The sequence below is a fragment of the Lithobates pipiens genome, unplaced genomic scaffold (genome assembly GCF_037356315.1).
Source record: "Lithobates pipiens isolate NorthernLeopardFrog02 unplaced genomic scaffold, aLitPip1_a1.2 Scaffold_8, whole genome shotgun sequence".
Lineage (NCBI taxonomy): Eukaryota > Metazoa > Chordata > Amphibia > Anura > Ranidae > Lithobates > Lithobates pipiens.
Window position 1 is genome coordinate 687,884,677 of NW_027507903.1, and position 12,615 is coordinate 687,897,291.

The 12,615-nt window shown below is 45.4% G+C and overlaps 1 protein-coding gene across 3 annotated transcripts in view; it reads right to left on the reverse strand.

Moving 5' to 3' along the window:
- Positions 1-2,824: 2,824 nt before the first annotated feature.
- Positions 2,825-12,615, reverse strand: part of LOC143963524 (NACHT, LRR and PYD domains-containing protein 3-like) — a 121,117-nt gene continuing 111,326 nt past the window's right edge. For all 3 annotated transcript variants that reach the window (XM_077473196.1, XM_077473195.1, XM_077473194.1), the window contains 4 exons: positions 11,989-12,159; positions 9,096-9,272; positions 7,982-8,058; positions 2,825-3,239 (listed from right to left, as the gene is read on the reverse strand). In XM_077473196.1, the coding sequence (XP_077329322.1) occupies positions 8,022-8,058; positions 9,096-9,272; positions 11,989-12,159 (385 nt within the window). In that variant the 3' untranslated portion in view covers positions 2,825-3,239; positions 7,982-8,021. The remainder of the gene's footprint in view (positions 3,240-7,981; positions 8,059-9,095; positions 9,273-11,988; positions 12,160-12,615) is intronic.

Here is a 12,615-nt window from a genome sequence, read left to right on the forward strand (position 1 = left end):
TGCAAGGATTCTGGCGGCCTGACATTTCTTATATATGGAGGGCGGGGCCACCCGTCATCTGACCCGGCCCCCTCTGATGCAAGGGGAAACCCGGGGTTCCCCGTGACGTATGGGTGACCCCGCCCCCTCTGATGAAATGGAAACCTGCCTGTGTTACATCAGAGGGGTGCGGGGTCACCCATACGTCACAGGGAACCCCAGGTTTCCCCTTGCATCAGAGGGGGCAGGGTCAGGTGACGGGTGGCCCCACCCTCCGTATATAAGAAACGTCAGGCCGCCAGAATCCTTGCAGTGTCTCCACCGCAGAGACAGAAGAAGGATGGATACGCTGCGCTGGATGAGATGAGCCATCGCTGGAGAGATGACCGTCCGACGCTGGATAACAAGAGTGGATTACCGCCGCTGGAATCTTTTTTTTTATTTTTTATTTTTAATAAAGGAATTTTTCAAAAGTGTGTTTGTCTTATTTAACTATTTTTTACACTTTCTTTGTGAAATGGTAGGGGTACTTTTGTACCCCCTTACCATTTCAAACAGGGGTGGCCGGGATCTGGGGGTCCCCTTGTTAAAGGGGGCTTCCAGATTCTGATAAGCCCCCCGCCCGCAGACCCTCACAACCACCGGCCAGGGTTGTGAGGATGAGGCCCTTGTCCTCATCAACATGGGGACAAGGTGCTTTGAGGGGTCACAGACCCCCAAAGCATCCTCCCAATGTTGAGAGCATGTGGCCTGGTACGGTTCAGAAGGGAGGGGGGCCGCTCTCTCATCCCCCCTCTTTTCCTGCGGCCTGCCAGGTTGCGTGCTCGGATAAAGGGTCTGGTATGGATTTTTAGGGGGACCCCACGTCAATTTTTTTTTTACATTTGACGTGGGGTTCCCCTTAATATCCATACCAGACCTGAAGGGTCTGGTTATGGATATTTAGGGGGAACCCCACGTCAATTTTTTTCTTATATTTGAGGCAGGGTTCCCCTTAATATCCATACCAGAACTGAAGGACCTGGTAATTGAATTTGGGGGACCCCCACGCTTTTTTTAAATGTATTTATTTATTTTTTATCAATGACTTTCAATGAGTGTTCTCTGTATTACGGAGCCGACAATTCATAATAGCTGCGAGTGATTTTAAAGGACTTTTTTTCCTGCATAAATGACACTTTGTGCAGGGACAGTTCTAAGCACCAGAAACATGCGCCCCTTCACAGGCATACTATAGACAACCCCCCCTACGAAATTTAAAGGAATATTACACTTTTATTGTTTCACTTTAATCATTATTAAAATCACTGCTCCTGAAAAAACTGCAGTTTTTAAAACTTTTTTTTGCATTGATACATGTCCCCTGGGACAGGACCCAGGTCCCCAAACACTTTTTAGGACAGTAACTTGCAGAATCTTTTCTCTCTGTCAAATCTTTTTTCTCTGTCGAATATTTTCTCTATATAATCTTGGACTAATAGAGGTAAGGTTAGGCACATTCGACCACAGGTTCTATAGACAGATTGTTATTGTCAGAGTCACGTTGAATCTCCTATTCTAAATTGAACTGTTGTAACAATGAAAACGAAAATAAAGCATTTATTTATGTTGGATCTTTCGTTTTTCGGATTCTGTGCTTTCGTTATCGTTTGTCAAAACGAAAACGAAAATAGCTGAAATTTGGACAAAAATGCATTCGGACGAAAACGAATGCACATGTCTAGAAGGGAGAGAATAATGTTAACAAAATATAAAAAAAACTTTATTGATGAGTAAAAAAACCTCAATGGGTAAATCTATAGAGAATAACACCTTCCAATAACCAGGTAATAATATTGGTGGCCCAATAATCAATCGGGATAATCATATCTCTTTGGGTAATGATCCATGACATGAAATCCTCCGGGAATAATACATGATCCTCATATACAATATATCAGACTTGAAATGTAATCAGAACAATCGGTGGATAAATCCGTTTAGATGATATAATAAAAATTGCAGCAAGTTGTCAGTGAAAGGCGAAGCGGCTGAACGGACTCGGCACAATGAAATCTTAGGAGCCGTGTTGGCAGAGAGTCATGCAGAGCAGAGATGGGGGAGTTGGCAGAAGTAAAGATGAACTTCTAGAAATGGGATGACTTGGCTAAGCTTGTCATTCAGGGGGATAAAGTTCTGGTTGTGGAAGAAAAACTCTGATATAAGGCAGCAGAGAGCCGGCTATGAGATCTCCGTCTCTCCTTGGGATTGCTGATGGATCGGGTTCTGTTCTTATACAAGATAATGTCAGCAACATGGAGAAAGACATGCAGAGAGAGACACTGGGAGTCGGGAATGCTGTTATATAGAGCTGCTTTAATTTATTACATACAAGGAGAGGAATGAGAGTTCAGGGAGAAGAGAGAGAGAGAGCAGGCAAAGGAGAAAATGCAATGAAAGAAGAGTGCAGGAAGGGGAGGGTCCAAGGAGAGGAGAGAATGTAGGGAGAAGAGAGAGAGTGCAAGAAAAGAAGAGAGAGTGCAGGGAGAGGAGAAAGGGCAGAGAGAGTGCAGGAATAAAGAGAGAACATGTAATGAAAGAGAGTGCAGGGAGAGGAGGGAATGTAGGGTGAAGAGAGAGAGATAGGATGAAGAGTAGGGAGGAGGATGGAGAGGAGTATGCAGGATGGAGAGGAGGATGGAGAGTAGTATGGAGGATGGAGAGGGTGGCAAGCAGTATGGAGGATGGAGTGGAGTATTGATGAAGGAGAGGAGTATGGAGAGTAGTATTGAGGATGCAGAGTAGTATGGAGGATGGAGAGGATTATGGAGGATGGAGAAGAGTATAGAGAATGGAGAGGAGTATAGAAGATGAAGGGGAGTATAGTGGATGGAGAGGATTATGGAGGATGGAGAGGAGTAGGACAGCAGTAAGAGGAAGATGTGGTCTCTTTCTCTGTATTAGTGATTGCTCCAGTCAGCTTTTATTAATGAGAAACTTTAGAAAATGTATTTTTCCCACCATGAATGAGTCCTAATAACGAGTCGGATCCTCATCACCATCATAGTAAGTATTGATAATATTGGAAAGTGTGGAATCCTACAGAGGGGAGAAGAGGGAATTCACAATGGGAGGCGACCATTATATCCATGAAGAGTAGAAGACTTTCCTTTAGAGGGTTGCAGAGAAATCTGGGGTGTCGGTGAGGAGATCCTCTATACATGGAAGAGGTCCAGCAGACCCAACACCGGGACACAATCACCAGACAAATCTCTGGCCGTCTACAAGAGATAATTGTACACGGAGATATTACATTGTATACATTCCATGAAATGTGTCACCAATACATATATATGTGAATGTGATGTGACTATCATTCCATGTTACACAGGGACTCGTCATATCAGTAATTTGGCTACTTCCCATCCACAGAAGAATTGGGATCATGTGACCTGAGGAAGATCTGCAGATCCCAATATCAGCAGCAGAGCCGACTGAGGAGACGATTGTATTCAGAATATTGAAGGTCGGCCCCATTCCCATCCCTGGAACAGCCAGGACGGGTTTTATTATTTTCTGTTAGGAAGTGATCCAGATTTATAGTGATGAGAAGCCGGAATCCAGGAACTGGACTGATCAGCACTAGAGATGGGCCAACAGTTCTATCCGAGCAAAAGTTCCCCCCGAACATCACCTGCTCACCCACTCGGCAAACACCCAAATTTTCAGTTAGCTCAGCGGGATATTTGCTCGCTGAGCGCCCCACAATGCACTGTGAGCTTCTCAGTGCATTCTAGAGGACCTAATTGGATGAAGCCAGTGGTCAGGTGCAAGGTTTCACCAATTAGCACTTTCAGGGCCCTGATTGGACAAAGTTATGATGACTTTCTCCAACCAGGGCTCAGTGCTCATAGTCCCACCCCCACTATAAATGGTTCCTTCTCATAGGAAGCCTTTGCAGTGTTGGAGTGGAGATATATAGAGCCGGGCTCAGTTTACTACTAGTGAGTTAGTGTGTTCATTTATTGTTACTCTGAGTGTAGAGTGTGAGTATGTTGTGTGAGTATAGTGTAGTGTGTGAGTATAGTGTAGTGTGTTGTGCAGTAAAGTGTTTAACACCACATAACATTTAGTGCTGTATATCCTTCTTCTTGGTTGCTGCATGTTTTTTTTTTTCTTTCCTGTCCCCTTTTTTTAAATTGTGAGCTGCAGTTTTTCTGACTGTGACGTTGGTGTCCCCCTTTTTTTTATAGTTTTTACATTTCTGTCAGCGGAAGTCCTCAATATAAAGTGCACCAAACACCACTTTTCATTGAATAAAGTGCATCCAATCACACATTTCCCAGTTTATAATAAGTTTGGGTAATAATCCCCCATCATGTCTGGGAGGACAACAAGGAGCGGCAGACATTCCCCATGGCACTGTGAGGGGTCCAGCAGCGTATGTGACCACAGGCAAAGGTGGACGTGGTCAGTCCTCAGGCAGGACATCATTTCCTCTGTTTAGTGATGGTGCCCGTGCTATCCAGTCACAGCATGCAGAGGAGGTGGTAGACTGGCTTACTAAACCCTCCTCATCTTTGGTCATCCTCCTCATTATCCTCATCCTCCGTCACCCTAGCAGAGACTAGTGCGCAGTCCCCTGCAGCTGCCAGAGCAGCTTATTCTGCCTACTTGTCCACATCTATTCCTGCCCTAGCCCCAGCATCGGGCATGGAGGAGTCAGCGGAGTTATTTGAACACAGCGTCAGCCACTTGCTCCTTGAAGATGCACAGCCATTACTGGATTCAGATGTTGGTTCTGAGGTTGAGGAAGGCAGGAACATGAGCCTACAGAGAGGGAGGAACACTGGTACACAAATTGGCAGTCACGTTCCCCCAGCTGCAGCGTATTGCCAAGTTGTCTCCGGTGGTAATGAGGATGGAGGAGATGATGATGATGATGAGGTCACTGATGTGACTTGGGTGCCAGATAGAGAAGAGGAGGAAAGTGTGGGTGAGGCACAACCCCAACGAGGCAGCCATCATGGAAGAGTAGAGAGCAGCCACCCTATTCCATCACATTGTGGAGCTGTCATCTCCCGGCCCACTTCCCACAGCTCAGATGTCTGGACAATTTTTTGCACATGTGCAGCCGATCGCACTGTTGCAATTTGCAAACTTTGTCTCCAGCACATCGAGTGTCGCAAAAACTCCAACCATTTGGGTACCACATGCTTGAAAAGGCATTTAACCTTCCACCACTCAGCCCATTGCAAGAGCACCTAAAAGCCACACAAAAGGGGCACAAATATGTCCCTCCTCCTCACCTCACTCTGTCCCCACTATGCCCCATGTCCTCTCAGCAGCCTCCACTGACAGGGATGATATTATAGTGCAGGGTGTCCCTGGTCCTTGCAGCACATCTGCCAGCAGCACACCGCCAGATGCAGAGTAGTAAGGCTTGCTCAAAGTGGTGCAAAAATGTGTTATTTCCATCCAAAGTCTGCCAAAGAGACACCAGAATGTATCCAACAATCCTCTAATCTTGTTCCCAGTGCACTGCATTTTGACCTCATCATACAGACTGGACCCCAAGCCGTTATTTATAAAAGAAAGCTTGCAGGAAAACACTATTTAAATGACAATTTTTATTTATTTATAAATGTCAGTTTTTCTGCAGCAGGTTCTATACATGGTAGAGTAAAGACACCCCCAGCACTATATTTAACCACTTGCTTACTGGGCACTTAAACCCCCTCCTGCCCAGACCAATTTTCAGCTTTCAGCGCTGATGCACTTTGAATGACAATTGCGCGGGCATACAACACTGTACCCAAATGACATTTTTATCATTTTTTCCCCACAAATAGAGCTTTCTTTTGGTGGTATTTAATTACAGCTCGGAGTTTTATTTTTTGCTAAACAAACAAAAAAAGATGCAAAATAAAAAATCATGTTTAATAGTTTGTTATAAAATTTTGCAAACAGGTCATTTTCTCCTTCATTGAAGTGTTCTGATGAAGCGGCACTGGTGGGCACTGATAGGCTGCACTGGTGGGCACTGATAGGCATAGTTAAAGCGGCACTAATAGGCACAGATAAGGTGGCACCGATAGGCACAGATAAGGCAGTACTGATGGGCACAGATAAGGCGGCACTGATGGGCAAAGATGGGCACAGATAAGATGGCACGGATGGGTGGCACTGATAGGTACCACTGATAGATGGGACTGATAAGCACTGATAGGTGGCTCTGATAGGTGGCACTGCTGGGCACTGATGGGTGGCACTGATAGGTACCACTGGTAGATGACACTGATGGGCACAGATATGTGGCACTGGGGTGTAGCACCATTGAGGCAGATTGTGGGCACTGATGGGTGGCACTGTGGGCACTGATGTGTGGCACTATGGGCACTGATGGGGGGCACTTTTTTATTACTGAGGTGGCCTGGCAGGGGGCAGGTGGGCACTGGTAAGCTGGTCATGATCAGGACATTATGATCGGGACAACAGTCCCGATCACGGCCAGCTTACCAGTGCCCACCTGCCCCCTGCCAGTGCCACCTCAGTAAAAAATAGCCGATTACCAGCTCCGTTGTGTCACATGATCAGCTGTCATTGGCTGACAGCTTATCACGTGGTAAGGGGTCAAGATCAACCCCTTGCTTCGATCCATGCTCAGGCGAGTCTCATAGACTTGCTGATCACAGAGCACGCCGCCCGTGTATGGGACAACGTCAATAGACGTAGTCCCGGCAAAGTAGGTCCGCGCTGTAGCCGTCGTTCGGCTATAGCGGGGATCCCTAGTGTTTAAAGGAATTTTTAATGTTTATTGTTTCACTTTAAGCATCATTAAAATCACCGCTCCTTTAAAAAATATTGTTTTAAAAAAATGTTTTCATTGATGTCCCCCAGGGGAGTACCCGGGCCCCCATACCCTCTTTATGGCCAATTAGTTGCATATAAGCCTTTAAAATTGGGACAATGGGGTTTGCCATTCAGGTCTATTTTTTTGTGATGTTCAAAAGTTCTGATATGGAATGAACAAGAGGGTGTGCAGCCCACCACTAGTGACTACACGTAATGCTCTGCAGTGGGGTGGGTGACATGTAATGCTCTGCAGTGGGTTGGGTGACATGTAATGCTCTGCAGTGGGATGGGTGACATGTAATATGCTCTGCAGTGGGATGGGTGACACGTAATGATCTGCAGTGGGATGGGTGACATGCAATGCTGCTAGAATAGATGGGTAACACACAATGCCCTGGGGGGTGACACTGAATCTTCCTGGTGTAAAACAGAATCTTCCTGGGGGTGGACACAGAATCGTCCTGGGGTGACAAATAATCTTCCTGGGGGGGTGACACAGAATCTTCCTGGGGGTGACACAGAATCTTCCTGGGGGTGACAGAGAATCTTCCCGGGGGGTGACAGAGTCTTCCTGGGGGGTGACACAGAATCGTCCTGGGGGGACACAGAATAAACCAGAATAAACCATTTTTTTCAATGAAAATTGAGTCAGTAAAATGTATTGTCAGTAAACTTTGACACAACAGGACAGTGTTTTGTATGAATAAAGTTTGTTGTAATGTTTGTTCCTTGTGCCGTTGTCACAGAACATCATCCAGGAGCCAATCCACATGCAGCTCTGAAAGTGCGGGGGCTGCTGTCACTCATAGAGAGGAGGCAGGGCTCCAATCAGATGACAATGGAGGCGGAGCTGTAGCGGTGATCTGATGTGCGGTGTAGCCAGTGTGTCACCGCAGGCTTATAGTACAATAGATGGGAGCACGCATGCGCGGGTGCCCCTATCAGATCAGTGGTGTGAAGGGGGCACCGGTCACACAACAACACAGGAAGTGGGCAATACTGAGCAGAAATGACGCCATTTAGAAGAGGAAAAGAAGAGAAAGATTACTATTACTGGAATTCTATATTTAAGGATCAGAAAGAGAAAATAAAAGCTGAGAGTTGATGTGACTTTACTCTGATATCATCCATTCCGGACATTCTCTTCATATCCGGATCCGTGTATTACCTGAGAGGGGGAGGGGCTCCCACACACCATCTTCTTATCTTCATCTCTTTATATATACAATCCAGCCTCCTTCATCCCTTCATAGAAGAATAAAATGAGAGTGTTAGAGGAGGAAATGTTGCTGTGATGATGGAAGGGGGTAGGGGCTCAGACTGTGCTCTGTAAGGAATGATGGAAAAGTGAGGGGCCCTCACCATGGCAGGGGCCACACACTCATCTACATCCAACCATTGGGATAGCAGACTGTATGCCGGGTGTGCTGGGCTGTCATGTGTACAGGCTGAGAACACACATCTGATTGGCTCAGTTATACTGACACATTGGATGGACCTCGGGGGATGGGGGGAATTTTTCTGTAAAGGTAAAGCCTTGTGGAAGATTGTAGGACCTGACTAAGATTATTATTGGTGGATCTGATCCTCCCCATCCCCCATCTGTAATGATAAAACTTGGGATGAGGAATAAATTCTCCATCATCTGGGAAATCTGTGACTGGCACAGGAAATCTCAATCATCTCTCTCATTATCTGTATAACTACAGAGACCTCCAATGGGCTCTACAGAAATTGTATAGAATGTTTGTCACCCGTCCTTCCATCTTCATTACAGAGCAGCAAGGGTGTCAGAAGACCTCCCAACAACGTCCCACCTCCATCATCTCATCTCCATCATCTCATCCCCATCATCTCACCTCCATCATCTCACCCCCATCATCTCATCTCCATCATCTCACCCCCATCACCTCATCTCCATTGTCTCACCCCCATCATCTCATCTCCATCATCTCCATCATCTCATCTCACCGCCATCATTACATCCCCATCATCTCACCCACATCATCTCACCCACATCATCTAATCCCCATCATCTCATCTTGATCATCTCATCACATCTCCATTGTCTCATCTCCATCATCTCACCCCCATCATCTCACCCCCATCATCTCACCCCCATCATCTCACCCCCCATCATCTCACCCCCCATCATCTCACCCCCATCATCTCACCCCCATCATCTCATCTCCATCATCTCACCCCCATCCAATGTGGTCTACATTTTACTATTCTCATTCTAAGACTTGTATGTGTGTTACCTCCAATAGAACAGATCGTACCATCTATCCACAGAGAAGCCGGCATTCCGGAGGACCTCACAACGTTGTCTCACTTCTGACTCCGACATCTTCTCATCATCCTCCAATGTTATCTCCAGATAGGTCAGAGTTCGGTTTGTTGAGATAACGGAGCAAAGATCATCACAGCACCAGAATGTCCCATTACAGCCCAGAACACTGGAGGGAGAAGCAGGAAAGAGGTGAAATGTTCTTCCAGGGAGGGGCAGAAGTAGACACATCCAATAACTAATCAGTGGGCGGGGTCTTAGAAAATTAAATGTTCTTCCAGGGTGGGGAAGAAGTAGACACTTCCAATGAATAATCAGTGGGCGGGGTCTTAGAAAATGAAATACAAAGCCACCTCATATGTGCCCACAATGCCCATTAATCAGTGCCCACCAGTGGTGCTGATCAGTGTAGTCTCACCAGGCAATTTGAAGGGGCAGATTTGATGATGGCAGTTTTTATGGGGAAAATAAGATGGGGCAATTTTGATGGTGGCTTTATAATTGGACAATATAATGTGGCAGTTTTTATGGGGAAATTTGATGGAGCTATTTTGATGTTGGCAGTATAATGGGGCAATTTCATAGGGCAGTTTTGATGAGTCAATTTTGATGGGGCAATTTCATGGTGTTATTTTGATTGTGCCAGGATAATGGGACATTTTGATGGGGCAGTTTTGATGGGGGCAATATGATGGGGCATTTGTTATGGGGCAATTTTTACCTGACAATTTTAATGGTGGCTGTATAATAGGGCAATTTTGATGGCGGCAATAGGGTGGGGCAATTTTGAAGGGAGCAATTTCATGGAGAAATTTGATGGGACAATTTTGATGGGGGCAATTTTGATGGGGCAAATTTGATTGCGGTAGTATGATGGGGCAATTTTATGGGTGTCATTTTAAGGGGGCAATAGGATGAGGCAGTTTTGATTGTGGCAATTTTGATGGTGGCAGTATAATGGGGCAATTTTGATGGGGCAATAGTATGGGGTTGCTATGGAAACCTGACCTACAACCTATTACACGGCTCATGCTGCTCTGAGCATGTGTGAGATCTGGAGGTCCATGCTGGGTAACCATGGAATACAGGAAGAGATACAGTCTGGCTTCAGATGCCCACACATGAGATGGCGGCGGCCTGCTGGGACTTACAGAAGTAAGAAATCAATGCTGCAAAAATAGAAAGTGGCCCTTGGATTACAGCGTAACCTTTACTAGAATACATGAATCATGAGGATTATAGGGGGAGATTTATCTACAAAGTCACATTTCTCCGGAGCACCACTTTATATACACAAGTGCCATAAAAGCCCCCCTTAGGGGTATTTATTTTGCTTCTAACAAGTTTTTGGATGTGGCACTACTGAGAGGAAATCCTCACCGACTCCATTTCTACAATTACAGGGATAAAGTTGTTAGTTTTCTGTATAAAGTGTATTAATAGCAATTCATTATTGTGCAGCACATTGTTCCAGCACTGAGGTTGTGGTAGTAGCAGACATATATTCTATGTAGTATTTGCTTTGTATTATCATTTTGTTGTGTAATTATTATTTGGAAGTATCAGGATCAGGTGGTTAGGTGGTTTGTTACATAGTTACACAGCCGTATAGTAACACTGGGGTTGTGGTAACACTTACCTCTGTCTGCAGGTAGGTTGTCTGTCTGTGTAATATAGAGCAGAGCTACACTAGTTTGTTATTTAGTGTATAAAATATGTAGAAAGATAAAGAATGAGAGAAAATACAACAAAGACAAAAGGACAGACTCAGTCTGGCTGTGAGAATAAAACAGAAATAAACTTTTTCTGAGGATTATCCTGTGACAGGAAAATGTCAGGAACATCCGCTATTCACCGGTTAGACCGGCACCATGGGAATCACCCCGTCCATATCTCAGGATCCTCAATTTATGGATGTGGGTGGAGTTTAGCCATCAGCCAATCAACCCTGGGGGGTGTCCCCTGCCCAGCCCACAAGCCGGTCCTGTGTTCTGAAGGAACCAGAGCTAAATGGACCATGAATGGTTCTGATGGATGAGGATTGGATTTCCAACACCGGCATGTCAGTCTGATCCCAACAAGACCAATCAGTGCTTGTCTGGTGTGATCAGACCCCATAGAACCATTCTGGGGGTTCTCCTGGATTCTATCCTCACTACACATACAATGTTATATGTACATGTACCCCAACATGTCTACAATCAGGGGCAATTATTTCCATCTCTCTGCAACTAATATTTTATTTTGTATGAGAGATAAAATAGATTCCTCTGATCTCTGATATAAATCAATGTCTGGCAGACAGTTCGGGGTCTTCTCCTTGTATCGGCCTCGTCCCCTGCTGGGCTTGTAGATGAAATGACTAGGACTTCTCTTTGAGGCTCAGTGAGGTGACAATTTTATATCTACAAGGATGGGGGGATTTTATTGGCATCTAGGGGTCTCTTCTGGTCTAGAGACTCGCTCTGTCCTTCCAGATTCTAATTGAGGACCATCTGTCTATGATTGGTCACTGAATGAAGAGAATACGGAGTCCTGTGCGTCTTCTGGTCTGTTTCAGGTCCGAATTCAGCCCAAAATTCAGCCAGAAATCAGACCTGAAATGGTGAATGGAGACGCACCGGACCCCTTGCTGTGACCCGCTGTGACCTCCAGTGTGACCCCAGCCAAAGACTGATCTCTGATAGTCAGTGGAGGGGGGAGGGGATGAAAGCCAATAACAGCGAGTGACCTGAAGGACTATGATAGGACCTCCCAATGTAACCGGCCAATCAGAAGTCTGTCTTTGTATAACTTTCATCTAGGTGACATGTCTGGATCCCTCACATAGAAGATTTATACCAGAATCCTGCAGAATATTATATCATTTATAGGATAATTCTCACCTCAGACTCTGCAGAGTACAGCCAGGATCTCTGAGCCCCTCACATAGAAGTTTTATTACAGAGTCTTCCAGATTATTTTCTGTTAATTCCAGTCTGATGAGGGATCGATTATTGATAAGAATGGATCGGAGATCATCCCAGCCAGAGGAAGTCACACCACATCCGTCCAACCTGCAGAGACAAATCCAGACACATGATATTATATTATAAGATGAATATGAGGAATTATTACCATTTAGTGAAAAGTAACATAACATCACTAGAGCGGAATATCAGGATATACAGAATGTTATACAGAGGAAAGATCTTCTTATTAGGGAAGCTGATAAAGGTGAAGCTGTTGTAGTACTTATGTCTACACAGTATAAAGAGGGGGCGCTGTGACAGCTCAGTCACCCCCTTATGTACCTGGTTATTAAGCAGGACCTCACACAGTGTCTCATAGAGGGGCTTCTGAAATTGATAGATAAAGGAAAGGATCTGGGGGGTTTATGAAATAAAACAGCAGAATTTCTGATGGTGGATCCCCCAGTGACCCCAATATTCCATCACCTTCCTAAAGTCCACCAATCAGGAGTTCCCATTGAAGATCACCGGATTGTGGCAGGAATAGGATCCCTTATAGAG